Here is a 20,434-nt window from a genome sequence, read left to right as displayed (position 1 = left end):
CCGCCCCTGGCTGCAAGGTGTGCGTGCCACTCCATGCACCTAAGCAGCCATCCCGCACCTGGGAGGGCACCCTCCGTGCCCCGTCCCGTCCTGGGCAGCACGGGCATATGCTCTGCCACTGATGGAAAGAGTTATTTTTCATCTGAACCAGGGGTGGGCAAACTGGATCCAGCTGGCAAGCTAGAGCCTTACCTTACCCACCCTTCATAGGCCAAATTTGACAGGTTGGTGATAGTTGATTGGTACTTGTCAAAGTCCAAAGGAGGTCACCATTCATTGGTGATCAGCTGATAGAGAAAGCAACTTCCTTTGAAGATGTGCTTTCAGGCCCACCAGTCAGCTAATTGGCACAGAAGGGGTGGCTTCCAAAAAACCCTTTGAAATCTCTGCAGAAGACAAAATGCTCCCCAAACTGGAGCATTTTCCATCTGCAGAGAAAGCAGTTTGTATTCAAAGCAGTTTCCACAATAACTGCTTCTCTGGAATGAAAGAAAAAACGTTCAAATTTCTCCAGCACTTTGAATACATACTGCTTCCTTTGGAAAGAAAAGAAATTCCTTTTCAAAACAGAATGTGTTTTTTTCTTTCCAGAGAAAGCTTGCAAAGCCCTTTGTGCAGTACTTTCCAATCACTCGACAGCTAATGGTTGGTTGCTTGGAAAGTGATGTAATGGCCTTTGCAAGCCCCTGTGCCTGACACTTGGGAAGTGCTAAGCACAGGACTAATTGGTCACTGGGCAAGCACTGGGGGAAGAGCTTTGTAGGTGCCTGCAAAACCTCTTTTGTCCAATTTCTTCCTTTACCTGCCTCTCACGTGGCATCATATAAAATGTCAGGTGTACAGCAGGTGGCACAGCTTGGCCAAAACAGCCTCACAGGGTCAAATGAGGCGATCTGGTGGATCTACATAGACCCAGAGGCAAGAGATTCACCACCTTTGATCTAAGCAATCGGTCTCAACAATACCATTTAAGATCAAGTATTTCAATTAAGGCTGCATTTCTAAACCACATACACAAAAGTAAATTTCAATGAAATGTTTCACAATTTTTTCTATATAATGAGTGAAGTTCACAAGACTTGTGAGAGTTTTATATTTTTTTCTATATAATGAGTGCAGTTCACAAGACTTGTGAGAGTATTAGGTTTTGGCTGCAGGTGTTGGAAAGGCAAGTATAGGGGAAATTTCTCCTTGCCGAAGCCAATACTTAGAGTCTTATTTGGATAGATAACATTTTGTATACTTATGTCTCGGTTGAAAGTATGAAATGTTGGCTTCTTGATCCCCAAGAAAATTGGAAAGGATATTTAAAGTACAGATATGGTACGAGTAGTATTTGTCATTCATACATGTCAGTCAACTGTGATGAAATAACTGTGTTTCAAGTTTTCTTTTTTTTCTATTTAAAATAGATTGCATTTGCTCTTTTTCTGCTTACTTCAGAAACATAAAATAGCCACAAAGTTTTCATTGAAGCTTGCATTTTAGTGGGGAAAGATATAGTTCAGTGTTCTTGTTAGGTAATCTATTTGTCTGTTTGAAATTAGCTATTGGAAAGTTTATCTTCTTAAACAGTAAAAGTAAAATCCTTTACTGGGAGATTTGCATGGTGGTATGTCTGTGTTGTCTTTTTGCCCAGAGTGTGGTGTTGTTTTTTTTAAATGATTGGAATTATTTTGATGCATATGCCCATGCATGTCATTAAAGCAAATGACTGCATCAGTTGACAGTAGTCATGCTTAATTTGCGGTCGTTCTTTGCTGGTTTCTAGCCACAATTGTCAGCTTCAGTTTAGGTTCCTGGAATGGGAATCTCCCATGTAATATGAAATTTGACTATTAGTCTCTGCAACTATGCAATCTTATACATCTCTACCCTGAAGTAAGCCCCATTTAGTTCAGTGGAGTTTACTCTTAGGTAAGTGAGGATAGGGTTACAGCGTGAATTGCTGATAAATTCTACTGAGGATGCAAGATGATTCACTAGAGCTGCTTTGTATTTTAAAACATGTAAACAAGTCTCTTCTTCTTCTTAGAACTGTGGTGAAATGTAGCATTGCCAAATCGCAGGCTCTTTATAGTGCCCAAAGGGGGCTGAAAACAAACAATGCTGCCGTCTTCAAAGTAGGGGCTATTAGCATCAACATTCCTCAGCATCCAGCTACACTGCACAGCATGATGGTACGCAGCTCTCATCAGCTCTCGAAACAAATCTCTGACCTCATCAGACAGCCAACTGTAGTGTGAGTATCGCAGTTGATATATGTCTATTTGGAGGCTTGATGCTAGGGTGAGCTAAATTTGCATGCTCAAGCTCATATGTTACAATGTTTTTAATATCTAGTAATTGGTATTCTTTTTTTAAAAAAATAAATAAATAGTGCCCAGCCTACAAAAGAAGATATTGCAACACCAATGCCTGCAGAAAAAACACCCACAAGTGTAAATCAGACGCCTGTAGAAACCAATGAGTTTCCACAGTTGCCAGAAGGTTTGGAAAAGAAGCCCATAGTTCTTAAATTCAGTGCCATGATTGATGGAATTGCGATTGGAGCAGCACTGCTGCCATCTTTGAAAGCAGAATACAAGATGGGAAGAATGAGAAGTCATGGAATGACAGGTAACATTGCTTCATATTGGGGGGTGTTCCCAGGTTGGTTGGCACATGTGGGAATGCTCTAAGTGTAAAAAAAAATGCATTGATTTTGAGTGTGGAAAGTAGCTAAATCATTAAACAACAGTTGTCTGTTTTGCTTTTGCAAAGAGAAGAGTTCTGCATCACAACAAAGCGTCATTAGTTCACATTTTAGTGGCTGCTTGAATTGCTATTACCACACTCAGGAAGGATTTTAAAATAGACAGCAATATGTAATATTTTGTGTTCAATATACAGTTAGGTCTTCAGTGATGTTTGAGTGCCATGAAACAAAAAGGTTTGGGGGTTTAACTCTCAAATATTTAAATATGAACCTCCACCTGTCTTACAGAGATGATATATTATCTTAATATTGCATATGCAGTGTACTTTGTTCATTGATTTCTGTTGTTTATTTTTAGCTTGTTAATGGAGTTGAATAGCTGTTAATGGAATAGAATAGGTCCTAAAAAGTACTGTTTGGCCTGAATATAAGCCTCACTTTTTTTTTTCAAAATTCTGACTGTGAAAAGTTTAAAGTTCGGCTTAAATTTGCAACCTTACATAAATTGTCTTTTGCGATATCACTGCTGAAACAGATGTACGGTAAAACAGAATGGGTGTGAGTGCCTGCAGAATTTTAAGGAAGCGGCTTATATTTGGGTATTGTCTTTTTCCCCCTTGAATTTTAAAGGTGCGGTTTATATTCGGGCCAATATGGTAGTGGTTGTGTTTTGGGACAGCTGGTAGGCATACCTCCCTTGCACTTGCATAATTTCCATACCATCTGAGGAATGAGATGAGATAAAAACTGTTGAAATCCAGCCTCATCAAGGGGAAGGGATAGCATTGGCATGGAAAGTAGGAAGTGGGTGACTGTTTCTATAATTGCAGTGCATTTATGTAGACTAGTCAATTGACTGTTTTCTTTTCACAGGTGCACAAACAATGTTTACATTTGAGCTGCCAAATCACAGGTTGCGGTTCACTTCCAAAGTCTCTGCCACTGATATGTCTACCATACCTCCTTCAGCCAGTCTTAATCTTCCTCCTGTAACTATGTCAGGCAAATACATAATGGAAGAACATGATACCTATTCAGATCAAATATGGAGTATAGATGAACTGCCCACTAAGCAAGGTTACTATCTCCAGGGAAATTATTTGCGCTGTGTAGCTGAGGTATGTAGTCTACATATATATATATTATTTATCATTTTTATTTTAACAGGATTTATATGCAACTTAATCATCAAAGCCTCACAGTGGTTTAGATAAAATATGCATTAAAATTACTGATAGAATCAGGTGTTAAAAGCAAGTTAGCCTGATTTTTTCCAATAAAAAAGCATTAGCATTTATACATTATGCCTGTATATTTAAAGTTTACATAACAATATATTTTTATGATTGTTCTTATGTAACTGTAAGATGTCTGAAACAGTTCTGCTTCTACCATGTGGCTCCTTACATCCAGGTTTTGCAACATAAATCTTCCTAACTATGTTGTATCTTGAGTTGTGTGCATTTTAGTTTTAGAAATTCTTCCATCTCAAAAATAAATGTTACATTTTTTCCTATTGTTTGCTTCAAGCCTTTCATCATGAATCAACATCTGTTAAAAGGCTTCTCCCTTTCCTCCCAGGTTGGGTCCTTTGAGCATAATCTTACAACAGACCTTTTGAACCATTTGGTTTTTGTGCAGAAAGTATTTATGAAAGAGGTCAATGAAGTTATACAGAAAGTCTCAGGTAAGCCTAACTGCTTGAAAACATTACTAAACTGAACAGTCAGCACTCAAAGCTCCACACTAATGTTGCTTCCTACTATTTATGGTATCTGAAGTCACGTATTTTATTCAAAAAATGTGGACTGTGATGTTTCCATTATGCTGTATTAGACACAAGCAGGCAATAGTTACACACTGTGGGTGATATCCAACTAAGTCATATATTCGGAATAGACCAATTGAAATTGATTTCAGTGAATCTGCTCTGGAAATGATTAATATTAAAATACCACCCTTTGGTAGGAATGCGTTTTTGCAAAATTTCACTGACTTACTATTTCTTTTATTATGTAATTTTCTGGAACTGTGTTACCACTCGTCAAATGCCGTTCATTGTTGGAGAGATGGCACAGTTACTTTGTTGTCATTAAAACTGTGCTGTTGTTATTTTAGTCAGATATAATAGTAATCAGTGTGTTGTAGCAATTATCTCTAAGTCAATGTATGCCGTTTATACATGCCAGCATGTTTTGAATGGGTTGGGGTACTATGAAAACAATGTCTGTCCATTTCTAATACTATATAATCGTTTAATATTTGTTGTTCTTACAACTACTCTGGAGTTCTCAAATCTTGTTTCACCTTTGGGACTGGAGAAGTGACAGCTGGATCATATTGGGGAGTTGCATTTAGAAAGTTGGATAGGTGTGGTGTGTTTTTTTTTAACCCATCCTCTTAATCTTGTAGAAATGACAAATGCTTAATTGAATTCTGGAACTGTGTTGTTTTAATTATAAATGCAGGAGGGGAGCAACCTATTCCTCTTTGGAATGAACATGATGGAACAACTGATGGAGAAAAGCCAAAGATTCTCCTCTACTCTTTGAGTCTGCAATTTAAAGTATGTTTGATATTCATGGGTTCTTCCAAGTGTGGCCAGTGGTTATATTGTAATGAAATGTGAAATCAATAGAGAATGGGAATGCAGGGAATCTCTTGGGTATTAGGATGTCTCTCAGTGGTTTGTTTTCCTCCTCTAATAATATTTTCCAGATTAAAGGAACAAACAAAAGAATTATTACCCTTCATGGAAACTATTGTGAAAGGCAGAAGGTTTCTTAAATGATATGTTTATAAAAATGTGTTTGAGAGACTGAGGTGTGTATTTAAAGTCCTTCCTTTACATTATTAGGGTATCCAGGTAACAGCCACCACACCATCTATGAGGGCGGTAAGATTTGAAACAGGACTAATAGAACTGGAGCTCTCAAATAGATTGCAAACCAAAGCAATGCCTGGTAGTGCCAGCTACCTAAAGCTCTTCGGTAAATGCCAAGTGGACTTAAATCTGGCATTGGGACAAATCGTTAAACATCAGGTGAGTTATTATGATTTTATAGCCTGCTGGTGACATTTTCTGGTTCTCAAAATGGAATGAAGAAAGAAATGTTAAACATGGCTTTATAAAACTTTGGATTAGATCCCCATGTGCCCTTCTGTAAACAGGATCCTGAAAAGCTTCCGTGAGTGGAAGTAGAGGGGACACAGAAAGCTGAAAAGGGAGCTGGAAGCACCCTGTTCTAATAAGCTGAATTCCACTCACAAAATGAGGTGCTCTCAGCTTCTTTTTTGGTCTCCCACTCTCCCCCAAATCTGCTCCAACTCTGGTCCCTAGCCAATAAGTGTACATTTAAGAATACCTCCGTTTTAAAATTATTATGTTTGTATCCTACCAAGCTTGGTTTTTTTGCTCTGCTGTATTCTCCCTGTTGATATGTTTGGAATGTCTTAAGGTTTATGAAGAAGCTGGATCAGACTTCCATCAAGTTGCTTATTTTAAAACCCGAATTGGATTAAGAAATGCTCTGAGAGAAGAAATCAGCGGTTCGTCAGATCGGGAAGCTGTGCTCATTACTTTGAACCGACCAATTGTTTTTGCTCAGCCTGTGGCCTTTGACAGAGGTACTAGTGGACCCTGTGTTGGTTTTTGTTTTACCAAAATAGACGTGTGTACTGAAAACTATGGTTAGGCAAGGAAATATTACTTTAATTAAAAGGCCAAAAGCCGGAATCATGTTGACTTGGTTCCATGCCATATTAACATATATTGTAGTCCAGAAGCAGAACAAGACAGAGAAACATGTGTTCAATAACTGACAGGGCACAGCAATTTATTATAGCTGAACTTAGAATGATTTTCTATATTATTTTGTTCTAAAATAGTGAAAACACTTTTTCCTCTTGCTAAGCTGTGCTTTTCTGGCTGAACTACAAGGCTGCTTATGACAACTGGAATGAACAGAGAATGGCCTTGAATAAAGATATTCATATGGCTACAAAGGAAATAGTTGATATGTTACCTGGAATCCAGCAGACATCTGCTCAAGCTTTTGGGACACTCTTCCTCCAGCTAACTGTTAATGACTTGGGAATTTGCCTTCCCATCACCAATACACCACAGGTATTAAAGAAAATAACATAATTTTTAAAAATTAAATGATACTGAAGTTTACTATTGCAGTATCAGTATTCTTCTGGGTAATAATTATTGTTTGAGAGAAGCTACAAAACTCAAAAATTTCAGTAATCCTTTTCATTGATGGCTAGATATCTCAAAACTGAATGTGTTGAAATGTTTGAAGACTTGCAAGTGGTTTATCTTAATTTCAGAAATACATTTTTCAGATTATAATTAATATGGTCATTTTACTAATATTTATAGATTCAATTTATTTTCTTAATATTCTTTTAAGTATTTGATAAGATCTTAAAGTATACCTACATAGTAACCATTAACAATGTACATCTTTTAAAAAACTAAAACTGTGAATATTTCATAAATTAATCAGTTTAGGTTGTATTCAGTGCTACTGTTACTTGGAATAGTTCCGCTGATGTTAGTAAACACAACTAAGTTTGGTTCATTAATTTCAATGTCTGCTCTTAGTAGAATAGTTGAGTCCAATTCTTTGAGTCCCTGAAAGTTGAATTAGTACTGCGTTGTATTTATGCTGTAGAGAGAGCACATATCACAAGCTATGTTTCTTACTCACTTTGTTAGAAAACATTTTTTTTTTAAAAAGTCTCCAAATTCTACAGTGAAGTTTTCTTATTATTGTGATGGTACAGCTGAAATAAATGAGAAGCATATGTTTTATGTCCACCTGCTTTTGATTTGCACATTAGAGCACAGTGTAAAAAAACCCTACACTGATGTTGGAACTAGATGATGTGACCTTGTCCCTGAAAGAATTAATATAATATACACTACTCTTAAAGCCTTATAAGGAAAACACAACCTATAATTTAATAAATTGTAATTGATATGGATTAAAATAAATGAAAGAATGTATATTTACTGTTATATCATAATCTAATAATTATCTATAATGATGGATACAGTTGGGATTGTATGATATGTAGCATAAAATTGAATTTTGTAGTACAACTAAAGCTAAAAGGTTTGGGTGACTTAGTGTTGAATACAATACATACCTTGTTATACTTTTGCTTTTAAAAGATCTCAATGACCAAAACATATCAATGTAATGCTTTTAATATTGGTACAGATTCAGAGGCAGGGCCACAAGATTAATTTTGGGGGACAGAAAGAAAAACAGAGTTACTGTGTAAGTAATAAGTGTTATCAATAACATCTGATGAGCTGTATTTCCCCATGTGTAATAGAATGTAGAATGTTTCTGAGAGCGCTTTATATATTCCTGTGAAGTTCATGCTAGATTTGAAACTGAAAAACTGCCTTTTGCAGTTATATGTTGTGCTGCAGCCTCTAGATATATGCTAGCTTGTTAAAAATGCTGCTTATCATGGATTTATCCATGAAAAGGATGTTTTGTAAAACTAGATAATGCTAGGTACTGTAAAGTAAATAACTAACTTTAGGAAATAACCCTTAAAGTTAAAACTCATAAAGATGGGCTTAATTACAAGTTTGTGCATAGTTGTAACGAAAAGCAGTAATTTGCTGTAGGGGGTTGATCTTAAGAGAGCTGCCAGGGATCCAGTTATTGATTAAATACTAATTTATATAGGTTAATTTTTATGTGAGTGTGTTTACCTACTTCATAAAGGGAAACTAGAAATGACTATGAGTGAGGAATTCAGCCTGAATTTTTTCTTATTTCTGAAATAGACTTTTATACAATAGCTCCTTGCTTTTTTCAGTCTAATCATACAGCTGATCTGGACACTGGTTCTGCATTAGTCCTGACCATTGAAAGTACTTTAATTACTGCCTGCTCTTCAGAATCTCTTGTCAGCAAAGGTCATTTTAAAAACTTCTGCATTCGCTTTGCTGATGGCTTTGAAACAAGCTGGGATGACTGGAAGCCAGAAGTGCGAGGAGATCTAGTCATGAATGCCTGTAAGCATTTATCTTATTGTCTCGGCTATTGCTAATTCTGAACATTTTGAGAAGCTCCACAAAAAAGCATAAGGTGTTTCCTACATAGTGTTCCATGAACGTTCTCTCAGCACAAGGATTTCTGCTTGCACAATAGAACTCGCTCTTCCTCTCCTTCCCCTACTAAATCTGTTCTCAGGGTTTCCCCAACCCTCTGGAATATATTTGGGGAGGGTGTGGGGCATGCACAAGGGGAGGAAAAAAGGGGTGGTGTCTCATTGCTCAAGTGGGAATACTTGTACTGATGGTATGCATTCATGGAATACCACCCTAACTTGTGTTTCACCTTCATGTTTAGAAAAATAAGTAAGACAAGTGTGGTGTGGTGGTTAAGAGCAGTAGATTCGTAATCTGGGGAACCGGGTTCACGTCTCCGCTCCTCCACATGCAGCTGCTGGGTGACCTTGGACTAGTCACACTTCTTTGAAGTTTCTCAGCCCCACTCACCTCACAGTGTTTGTTGTGGGGGAGGAAGGGAAAGGAGAATGTTATCTGCTTTGAGACTCCTTCAGGTAGTGATAAAGCGGGATATCAAATCCAAACTCTTCTTATTTCCTGGATCATCCATTGGTGTGTCAGCACTGACGGAAGGCTTATCTAGTGGAACAGGAAGAGAAGTCATTTTTGTCGATTTCCTCTCACTTTTGCTGTCCTTCAGAAGTTCTTCCCAGAGCAGATTTATAGGGGACATGGGTTGGTGTCTGTGTGCTGAAACTGGCTCCTGTATCTTTCAATTGATAGGACCCTTCCATCACCGGACAGACACTTTCAGAACAAATGGCATCCAAAAGTGCTTGGGGGGCAGAATGCCTACCCTATATAGAAGAATACAGAAATAAGAATTTAGTATTACTATAAGAAATGTCCAAATGCCAGTTCAAGAAAATTAATGGGGTGGATACAGTCTTCCCATGAACAGAGTTCCATGCATGGGCCACTCCTGCCAATTTAATAGAGGAAAGTGATTTTCAGTGATTCCTGCTTCTTTCTGCAACCCTGTATGCCCTCCCAAAAAAAGTTCTCCAGAGGTGAGGAACCAATCAGAACCATGTGGGGAGGTGGCACAGGGCACTGCAGGAAGAAGGGAAGGTTGATCTTTAATTTACAAAGAGTCCATTCTGTGGACAGAAGGAATCCTTCTGTTTGCTGAAAGGAGCGTCTTGATCCACTCCTGTTTATTTAACCACCACAGGAGAACAAAATATCATTAGGAAATGGTTGATTATATATTAGTGCAAGTTTCACCTAAAAAGCCTTGTGATGTGATGTTAGGTTCACTGTAGTTTTCTTACATCTTTAGGCGTAGTGCCAGATGGCACCTACGAAGTGTGCTCAAGAACAACAGGGCAAGCAGCTGCAGGTAAGAGCTATTTCAAATAAGCACTTATTTCAAAGCAGCTTTAGTCTCTGTGTGAGTCTTCCTTTTTATTGTGCATCTGTCATCCCATCTTCGTCTTTAATACAGGAGATTTATATTCAGGAACAAATTGTAGCCTTGTTGGGGGGGGATCTTAACAGTTGGATTAAAACATTATAGAATGTTACAAAAGCTGGTACAGTGGCACCTCTGGTTACGTACTTAATTCGTTCTGGAGGTCCGTTCTTAACCTGAAACTGTTCTTAACCTGAAGCACCACTTTAGCTAATGGGGCCTCCCACTGCCGCTGTGCCACCGGAGCATGATTTTTGTTCTCATCCTGAAGCAAAGTTCTTAACTTGAGGTACTATTTCTGGGTTAGCGGAGTCTGTAACCTGAAGCGTACGTAACCTGAGGTACCACTGTATAGCTTTTAATCTCGGTGTCATGGGTTTGAACAAACTATTCCATTGCAGGGGTTTGGACTAGATGACCCTTGTGGTCTCTTCCAATTCTATGGTTCTAGTTCAGTGTGTGATTATTCTGTTCAGCCTTTGAATAAGAGTGTTAAAATATAAGAGATGTTGAGGTAAATGTTAAAGTAATAGCAATAGTAAATAAAGCTTAATTGCCCACTTGAAGAAAGCACTGCACATTTTTTCTTGTTCCTGTGACAATCCTTCATTATTTTATCCTTTTTTCCCATCTGCCAAAAAGACAAAAAGAGTATGCAGCATGTGCGTTGCAGAATGTGGTCAACTGCTATGATGTTTCTAACCATGTACAGTACAACTGAGAAAAAATGTTTTAAGCTGCTGGTAAAATACTATATATTAGTTTTTGATACCTAAATAAAAAATGTGATTCTCTCTCTCCCACCCCTTTTTTCTGTCAAAACAGAAAGTAATAGTGCTGGGACATGGACCCTTAATGTGCTATGGAAGATGTGTGGCATTGATGTGCACATGGATCCTAACATTGGGAAAAGATTAAATGCTCTAGGAAATACCCTTACAACATTGACAGGAGAAGAAGATTTAGATGACATTGCTGACCTTAACTCTGTTAACATGGTTGACCTATCAGATGAGGATGAAGTTGATAACATGTCTCCTGCTGTTAGTGTGGTTAGTAAACTGATTAATAAATCTTAAATATAATTCTAATACATGAAGCAAAATAGCAGCTTGGCATACTGCATATTTGCTTAGACATAAGAATTTTGTAATATGTATTAACAGAGTGCAGCATGATTCAAGTTATATTTGTGGGCTCAGACTCTTGCAAGGAGCTTTCATTAAGCTCAATGGAATGTGTTTGTGTTGTTTGAACAGCTAATGAACATAGCACAAACTGCTTTTAGAATTCCCCTTAGTTTCAATTGCTGAACTGTTGTTTAGAGGAAAAGAAGTTTCTTTGGACCCCCAGAACTAGGTTTACAGTTCTTTGAATGTTGATATTGGATTAAGGCTGCAGTTCTGCATATGTTTACTAGGCAAGTCCAATTGAGCTCACTTCCAAAGAAGCATGCATAGTATTGGTCTCCTCAGTTAAAATTAAAGAGCTAGTTATCCCAGTACTGAAATTTATTTACAGTGTAGTAGTAGGTTTTTTTTAAAAGAAATGATTTGTTGAAGACTCTTAAGTCAGGGGTAGCCAACATAGTGACCCTGGATGTTGTAGTCTAGCAATTCCCATCAGCCCCAGCTAGTATGGCCTGTGCCAGGAATGATGGGAGTTGTAGTTGAACAAGCTCTGGAGGGTGCCACATTGGCTAACACTGCTTTAAACAACAAACCTAAATCTAGTTCAAAGATTATCTGCAAACCAGTGTCAATCTGCAGACCCTGACAAGTAGAAATTCCAGTTAGTTGATGTCAAGTGAGGGACAGCTTGGTTATGTACAGGAGTAACAGGACCGGGATCAGTGGAGGGTAGATGAATTTGCTACATCTTTCTAGAATTAACAGTAATACATAGTAGCTTGCATTTGTAGACCATGTGGGAGCCAAGGTTTGTGGGAAAGAATAGAAAGAGAACCTGCAAGGAACCCTAAGAGAAGGGCCAGACGATAAGGAGAATGGTGGCAACGTTTCCTGAGTTATTAATCTTGCTATTTGTTATCATTTAGAAATCAGAAGGTGGTCCACTATGTGGAGATGTACACAAGCTCACTTTTGGGCAGCGGATTGTAAATCACCTGCTGGGCTTGAGCCCCAAAAGCCATCGTCACTCTGTTCCTGTAGAATATCTGTCGGGATCAGCATCAAGTGATACTGCTTATCCTAACAATTCACACTTAAAAGCGGGCAGGTCTTGCTCATGGGGACATGTATGTAGCATATATAGCATCTCTTTAAATGAATGGTGGAATCAGTGGGTCACTGGCAAATCAAGAATCAGCTGGCTTCTTTTCAAAATGATTTTGCATGCTATTTTGATTGGTGGTAGAAAACCTGGTCTTCTGCTTAAATGCTACCACTTTTAACGGACAATGACATGAAATGCTTTTCTAATTCTTAAATAGGAGAATGCTGACTATAGGAGGCAGGGGATATCTAATAACCAGACTGGAGAGCAGAGAGGAAGAAAGTATGTGAAACGTTTAGTGGACATAAGGGAGCTGAATGAACAAGCCAAAGTAATTGATGATCTAAAGTAAGTGTGCGTGTTTCCTTTCTAAAAAAAATCTTTCGGTCAGAATAATTAAATCAACCGTGAGAGACCTGCCTTTTTGATTAAAACTGTATCTTACATTTTTATACCACTATGCTTCCAAACATATCCTTGGCATATAGTTGTCCTCTTTTATCCTCGCAACAACTCTGTCCGACAAGAAGAAAGTGGCTGGTGTCAGAATTTCATAGAATTGTAGAGTTGGAAAGGACTCCAAGTGTCATCTAGTCCAACGCCCTGAACCCGTGCCTCCCCTTTCCAGGTCCACCACTCTAATCATCACACCAAATTGTCTTTAGTTTTCTACTCAGAGTTTTCACCATTCTGTCCTCAGGAAACTGGGTGCAAGTGAAGGAACCATAAACCAAGAAATTCAACGTTATCAGCAATTGGAGTCGGTTGCTGTCAATGATATTCGCCGAGATGTTCGTAAAAAGCTGCGCAGGTCAAGTATGCGGGTGAGCAATTCTTAAGATTCCTTTGTAGCACAGTAACATTGCTACATGAACATTGTTTTCACATTTTAAAAAGATAGTAGAACACTGTTTCTGATATGACATGACCTTCTCTGTAGTGACCCCCCCCAATTACGGAATGCCCTCTGTGTAGCTGTCCTCTTCGTTATTAGTGTTTAGGTGGAATTTGAAAACATTCCTGTTCAGCCAGGCATTTGGTGACTCCTATTTTGAAATGATTAGCTATAGTTTGTTTTGAAATGTTCTTTTTCAAAATGTTGCATTGTTCTTACTGTTAATTCTTCTTATTGATAATTTTACTGTTTTACCTTTTGTAAACCACTTTGAGGGGTGTTTTTGTTTTACAATCAAGCAGGGTGTAAATTTTAAGTAAATAAATATCAAGACACAGGTACATAAGTCACTCTGAGAGCCCCTTTTTTTTCCTAACAGAAGAGGGATGCATTTTAGCAATTTCTGTCAGCTCTGGGTTTTTTGCACCTATTTCCATATAATATATGAACCCATCCTCCTTTTCCTCTCTCCATTTCACAGTACCTGCTGTCTTATCCCTTTAAATGTGTTCTCTCATCCCATACTCTCTTCTTACCACCACAGATCTGTGCTGGCCTACTATTCTCTCTGGAGCTGTGTTCACAATTACTATTTTTTTCTTTCTTTACATCAAAGGAGTGGGGGAACCTTTTCGGCTCCAAAGGCCAGATCCTATATCAAGATTGGCTTCCCGGGCCAAATCTAATGTACAGCACTGTGAGCCCCCCCCCCAAGCCCCCCTTCCATTTTTACATCTGATCTGGGAAGTTTAAAAGGAGCGTGAGGAGACTTGCCCAGGCTTTAAGACAGCCCTGTGCTGCCCTTCTATTTCAGCTTGAAACAGGAGCACAGGGCCCTTTTGCTAAAGTCTTGTTTGAAGCAGCTGTCCCCTTCTATGTTAAATGAAGGAGAAACACATTAGAAAACCCCAACTCTCCCATTTCATCTGAAACATGAGTGTGGAGACAGCCTTCCATTGCTTTTTAGTAGCACTGTTTGAAGCATCTTATGCATGTCTCCGGTAAGCAAACAGTGCCAATCATCTACTTGCAGGAGAAGTGCATGAGAGGCTTTAAACTACACTTTTCAGAAGTTCTCGAAACCCTGCTCAACCTTTTGATCCAGCCCAACAATCATTTGAAAGTTCCTTGGAACCTATAGCTCTAAGGAGCGAGTCTAAATCTATTCACAGACCTTACGTTAAGCAGACCTAATGTAGAATGTGACCCAGCTGGCCAAATAGATTCAGATCTCAATGGAACTTCAGCATAATTAACTTTTTCAGTATCATACTTTTGATTTACAATATTGGCAGCCTGTGTGAATGTGTAGGTAAGTAGCATTCCTAAATAGTTGGTTTGCCTTAGTGTCAAGCTATGTAAGTGTCCTGTTGATGGAATATTGAAATAATGTTGTTTTTGTTTGATTGTTTTTAGGCAGCATCTCTGAAAGACAAATGGGGCTTAGGCTACAAACCTAGCTATAATCGATCCAAAAGTATTACAGCATCTGGAAGGCCACCATTGAAAAGAATGGACAGAGCAAGGTAAGGTGATTAAAAAACACACACAAATGCATGTACTTGTCCAGAGGTCAAAGGTGTTAATCTGTATGTTTTCTGCATCTGCTCATTATTGTCTAGTAATTTAGGTTTCCCCATGGGTTGAACAGCAACTTAATATACACCACCATGGGTGAATTCAGATTTGGGGTAGAGATTCAGGTTTTGCCTTCCATTTTCTTTGTCCCATAGAACTGGATGACTGAAAATTGAGCCAACCCCACCTGAAGAGCCCCACCACTTAAATTTTTTACCACTTTAGTTTTACCACTTTAAATCAAGTATTATATACACCTTCTGTATCCAGTTCAGCTGTGTCGCTCCTAACCATGTGAAATAGTTGGTTTCTTGCAAGTCAGTGAATTGCCATTTAATCTGCCTAATCCAAAGACTCAGGACTAGAACATCTAGAAGATGTTCAGGTTGTGGCTCTAAATTGAGAAGGAGTCCCACAATAATGGAGCAACTGTCAGAAATGCCTCTGTGTTTACCCTTTATTGTCTAGATTTACTATATGAATAAAATACAGTGGTGGCTCGCAAGACGAAATTAATTCGTTCCGCGAGTTTTGTCGTCTTGCGATTTTTTTCGTCTTGCGAAGCACGGTGTCGGGAAAGTTTTTGAAAAGCTTCAAAAATCACCAAAGTCTTTAAAAACCTCAAAAAAGGCTACCACACCGCGTTCTATGAGTTGCTCCTCGAAGTCAAGTCGCAACTGTATTAACGGTGTTAAGAAAAAGGAAACAAACTTGCAAGATGTTTCCGTCTTGCGAAGCAAGCCCATAGGGAAAATCATCTTGCGAAGCAGCTCAAAAAACAAAAAACCCTTTCGTCTAGCGAGTTTTTTGTCTTGCGAGGTACCACTGTAACTGAGAAGTTCAGCATTAATAATATTAAATGACTTTTTATATATGTAATAGTACACGTCTTGGAGAAAGTGAGGACCTCCCAGAAATACGTGTAGATGGAGCATCTCCTGGACCCAGAGTCACTTTCAACATACAGGACACGGTAAGACAGCCATCAGCTGTTGTGCTGCATTCATTAAGTCCCATGATGAAATATATACTAAGAATAGGTGATGGTTACATAGAGATGGGAAAGTTTGTCTGGCAATTCAGTACCCTAGCTGCATATTTCAAATATCGCAAGTAAAGAAACATTAAAATGTATTCAGATTTAATTCTGCATTCTTTAGACTACCTTCAGTTCAGTAACTAGTGTGTGAAAGATATACATATTTTAAGTATGTGTATTCATTAGTGTATTTGTATATAATGTTACATACATGTGCATGTTATCCATATAATGCATTCTGTCATGCTTGGTGTGTTAAGTTTTTTAGTAATTTGTCATATATAGCCATTGCTATGTTCACTAATGAAATTTGGTTTTTATACAACGTTACCACATTAAACATGCCAGTGTCTTTGATATGCTTATTTTAATTTTTGTTTCTTTTTTCACTTTTAATTAAGTTGAATAAAACAGTTTTGGGGATTGCACAACAATCCAGCCTTCCAGGGGAAGGGTATTTTCAGGTATTTGCAAAATCAATAAGTATACTAATTAATCGCATGGAAAAGCGCTTCATTGATCATCTCTCTTAGCTAATCATAACGCATACAGGCAACACACTCGCAAACCTGGCAATATGGCAAAGTGCAGTACTTCTTTTTCTTGGGTGGTGTTAATCATTTCTCTTTTTCTGGAGCTTGTTCTCCATGGAAGTCTGGTAGGTCGTAAGATGCCTTTAACATATTTGGATTGCTAAAACTTTAAAACTACAAATAGATATCTCTAAAACAAAGGCAGGCGGTAGAGGACCTTATAAGTCAGAAATATGAAGCTAAATTTTAGATTATTGTCATAGGCTGACTGTTTCAGCTGATGTGGTCAGTGACAGATTGCTGATGAAAGATCAGTTATTCCTCATCAGAAATGTATCTTTGTCTCGCTAAACAAACCAAGAATGTTGACACTGATAGTTCTAAAAAGGCCAAGACAAGATTCCATTCCTTAAAATAATGGGCGGTGAATGACAATCTAAATGAGTGCCCAAAACATTATATCAGGTTGTTTAAACCCAAGATCTTGAGGCATAAATCATTACTCAAAGTATGGGAATCAAAACACTTTAAACATGTCATTTTCTAATGACATTCGAATTGTATGTGCATATTCCCTATTATGTCCAAACCAATGAACTTTGGTTTATTGTCGGTTAACAAACCAGGAAAGCAAGCCAGGATAGAAGCATAAAGTTGGAACATCCTGATCCCTATACATATTGCAGCGTTCCTTGAAACTTAAATGCTCGTCTAAAACCAAACCAGTATTCATGAAGGCCTCTTGAAACCTTTTAGCCTTAAAAATGCCTAGGGTTGTATTAATTATTTTACTTTGATCTTTAAAAGCATATCTGTAAAGATAGTATTATACCTTTTGTACCACCAGAATTTTGCATGCACTTCCATTCACTAACAATTTCTGTTCATTCCTCTTATTTGCAGGTGGTCTTGGGGTTTCTTGCTGTTCTGTAGCTTTGCTTTTAATTTTTTTAATAAAATCACCATACATATTAGTATGTATTCCCAACCTAAGCTTATTGCTTTGTTTTTTAATTTCTCTTTCTAAGGTGCTTGTCTTAGATCATTCACTCATCTGTTTGTAAACATGTTTCATGGCTTAATTTCCTTGGACTGTCCAAAGTAATAAATATTACTTCGGATAATTTTTTGATGTGCTTTGCCTTTCAGACACCTGATTTCTCCCCACTCCCTCTGATAGAGATAGTAGCTATAACTTGGATGTCTTTTTTTTTTCTTTGCAATTAGTTTCCAGAGGAGACAGAATTGGATCTTTTGTCAGTAACCATTGATGGTCCATCCCATTACTCATCCACTAGTGAAGGATCATGCTCAGTATTCAATTCACCCAAAACTCCAGCTGTCTTCTCACCAAGCATTCCCTTCCAGCCTGAAGAAGGAAGACGAGATGACAGCTTGTCTTCAACTAGTGAGGATTCTGAAAAAGAAGATGATCATGAAAGAGAGAGGCCTTATTTTTACAGGAAAACACAGTGAGCATATTATTAAAAACAATACCTTAATTGTGAAAGTTAAGCTTTTACAGTGGTGCCTCGCAAGACGAAATTAATCCTTTCCGCGAGTCTCTTCGTCTAGCGGTTTTTTCGTCTTGGGAAGCAACCCTATTAGCGGCTTAGCGGTTTAGCGGCTATTAAAGGCTTAGCGGCTTAGTGGCTAAAAGGCTATTAGCGGCTTAGCGGCTTAGAAAAAGGGGGGGGAAAGCGAAAAAAATCTCAACACTCGCAAGACATTTTCGTCTTGGGAAGCAAGCCCATAGGGAAATTCGTCCTGCGAAGCGCATCGAAAAACGGAAAACCCTTTTGTCTAGCGGGTTTTTCGTCTTGTGAGGCATTCGTCTTGCGGGGCACCACTATAGTTAACAGTAATTTAGATAAAGAAACCCATCACTCTTAACATCTGGAGGGCTACAGGTTGGCTAATAGTCTGCTTCCATATAAAGCATTTGCTGTTTTCCTAAACCCCTTGTAAATGCTTGAATGATCTGAATCACATGTGCACTGCAATATCAACTTAAGATAAGTGTGCTGCATGTATTCGGATTTTTTTTTTTAACTTCCTCCCCTTTACTGGAAGAGTATACCTGATTACGGATCTCCCAGTGTCTTTTATGGAAGCAACAAGAGGGAGGGTGATTTGGATGCCCCCCTGTGGCTTGGGGGGAGTCAGATTTAAGTGTTTTAAGTCAGAACAGACTTTAAGTGAGACCTGGAGGAAAGAGGTAAGCCTCCTTCCCCCAGCATCACAGCGCAATCCAACCAAGTTGGGGGGCAGCCTCTAGAATAAGGTTACCAGATGTCCCTGTTTCCCGGGGACAGTCCCCGTTTCTACAAATCAGTCCCCATACAAAATCCTATCATTCCTACTGAAGTTGAAAAGTGTCCCCGGATGCATTGGAAAAAAATCTGGTAATCTTACTCTAGAACAGCTGCTTCCAATGAAAGTAAAACGCATCCACTTCGCATATAGTTTGGCCCTTACATGTAGCATAGTAAAACACTAAAGAAACATTTCAAGTTCTTGCATGAAGTACCGTATTTTTCGCTCTATAACACGCACCCGACCATAACACGCACATAGTTTTTAGAGGAGGAAAATCCGTAGGCATGCCACCTGTAGGCATTTCCTCCATAACATGCACAGACATTTCCCCTTACTTTCTAGGAGGAAAAAAGTGAGTGTTATAGTGCAAAAAATACGGTAAGTTGGATAGGCTTCTTTTTGTCAAGAGCTCCAAAACAGTTGTTTGCTTTCTACAGGACTCTTTCTCGCAAGAAAGCAACAGGTTTTGCTGCTGTCCACCAGTTGTTTACTGAACGGTGGCCAACATCTCCGGCCAGCAGAAGTGTGACTGGCACAACTACAGAGAGGAATATTGACTTTGAACTTGATGTGAGAGTTGAAATTGATTGTGGAAAGTGTGTGCTTCATCCAACAACGCTTCAGCAAGAACATGACGACATAAGCTTAAGGAGGTAAGAGCCCTGCTGGAAGTGGAGCAGGTTCACTAAGCCATACTGAGAAGAGCAGCATGCATCTGACACAAAACTTCTCCAAGTCTCCATAAGATTAACCAGTAATTTACATTATATGCCATATGCTACAGGGTTCATGGTAATTTTTATGTCCCGTATATGAACAATTTTATTTTAAGGCGATCTAAATAGGTAGCCATTGTTTTTTCCATTCAGCAACATTAAATAATATCCATTCTTTTTATAGATGTGAAACCTTGGTTAGTATTGAGAACTCTGATACAGAACTTGATGGATCAGATCTGTCTGTCTTCTCTAAATCATGAATATATAGATGGAACATAACTACATTCAGGTGGCTCTTTTCCATTGTGATAGGAAAGAGTCTTAGGACGCAGTTTTGCATAGATGGAACTTGTATCTACTTCAGCTGAATTTAAGCAACCAAAACGTCTGCCGGGTTGCAGCAGCAGTCATCATATTTTATTACTTCCGGTTTGTGTCTGTGTAAATGGAGTCCTGAATAAAATGCTCAAGGAGGCAATATAATAAATGAAACAGACATAAATATTAAACTATATACAGTTAGACCCAGAGGTAAAGGTAAAGGTACCCCTGCCCGTACAGGCCAGTCGTGTCCGACTCTAGGGTTGCGCGCTCATCTCGCTCAAGAGGCCGGGAGCCAGCGCTGTCCGGAGACACTTCCGGGTCACGTGGCCAGCGTGACTAAGCGGCATCTGGCGAGCCAGCATCAGCGCCGCACACGGAAACGCCGTTTACCTTCCCGCTATAAAGCGGTACCTATTTATCTACTTGCACTTTGGGGTGCTTTCGAACTGCTAGGTGGGCAGGAGCTGGGACCGAACGACGGGAGCTCACCCCACCGCGGGGATTTGAACCGCTGACCTTGCGATCAGCAAGTCCTAGGCACTGAGGTTTTACCCACAGCGCCACCCGAGACCCA

At 38.8% G+C, this 20,434-nt stretch overlaps 1 protein-coding gene across 11 annotated transcripts in view; it reads left to right on the top strand.

The window, feature by feature from the left end:
• The window catches only part of BLTP1 (bridge-like lipid transfer protein family member 1), a 105,324-nt gene that overhangs the window by 65,375 nt on the left and 19,515 nt on the right, over nt 1-20,434 (top strand). For 4 of the 11 annotated variants that reach the window (XM_081021842.1, XM_081021846.1, XM_081021841.1 and 1 more), the window contains 20 exons: nt 2,036-2,242; nt 2,381-2,619; nt 3,572-3,816; nt 4,280-4,385; nt 5,167-5,264; nt 5,556-5,741; nt 6,157-6,325; nt 6,613-6,824; nt 7,933-7,992; nt 8,549-8,747; nt 10,087-10,146; nt 11,044-11,270; nt 12,275-12,475; nt 12,671-12,801; nt 13,154-13,277; nt 14,765-14,874; nt 15,809-15,899; nt 16,367-16,429; nt 17,726-17,970; nt 19,255-19,470. In XM_081021842.1, the coding sequence (XP_080877968.1) occupies nt 2,036-2,242; nt 2,381-2,619; nt 3,572-3,816; nt 4,280-4,385; nt 5,167-5,264; nt 5,556-5,741; nt 6,157-6,325; nt 6,613-6,824; nt 7,933-7,992; nt 8,549-8,747; nt 10,087-10,146; nt 11,044-11,270; nt 12,275-12,475; nt 12,671-12,801; nt 13,154-13,277; nt 14,765-14,874; nt 15,809-15,899; nt 16,367-16,429; nt 17,726-17,970; nt 19,255-19,470 (3,189 nt within the window). The remainder of the gene's footprint in view (nt 1-2,035; nt 2,243-2,380; nt 2,620-3,571; nt 3,817-4,279; nt 4,386-5,166; nt 5,265-5,555; nt 5,742-6,156; nt 6,326-6,612; nt 6,825-7,932; nt 7,993-8,548; nt 8,748-10,086; nt 10,147-11,043; nt 11,271-12,274; nt 12,476-12,670; nt 12,802-13,153; nt 13,278-14,764; nt 14,875-15,808; nt 15,900-16,366; nt 16,430-17,725; nt 17,971-19,254; nt 19,471-20,434) is intronic. The other 7 variants (XM_081021845.1, XM_081021843.1, XM_081021847.1 and 4 more) reach the window with 6 other exon arrangements.

The sequence above is a fragment of the Podarcis pityusensis genome (genome assembly GCF_964106645.2).
Source record: "Podarcis pityusensis genome assembly, chromosome: 9".
NCBI classification, from domain to species: domain Eukaryota; kingdom Metazoa; phylum Chordata; class Lepidosauria; order Squamata; family Lacertidae; genus Podarcis; species Podarcis pityusensis.
This window is presented reverse-complemented; position numbering and strand designations above follow the sequence as displayed.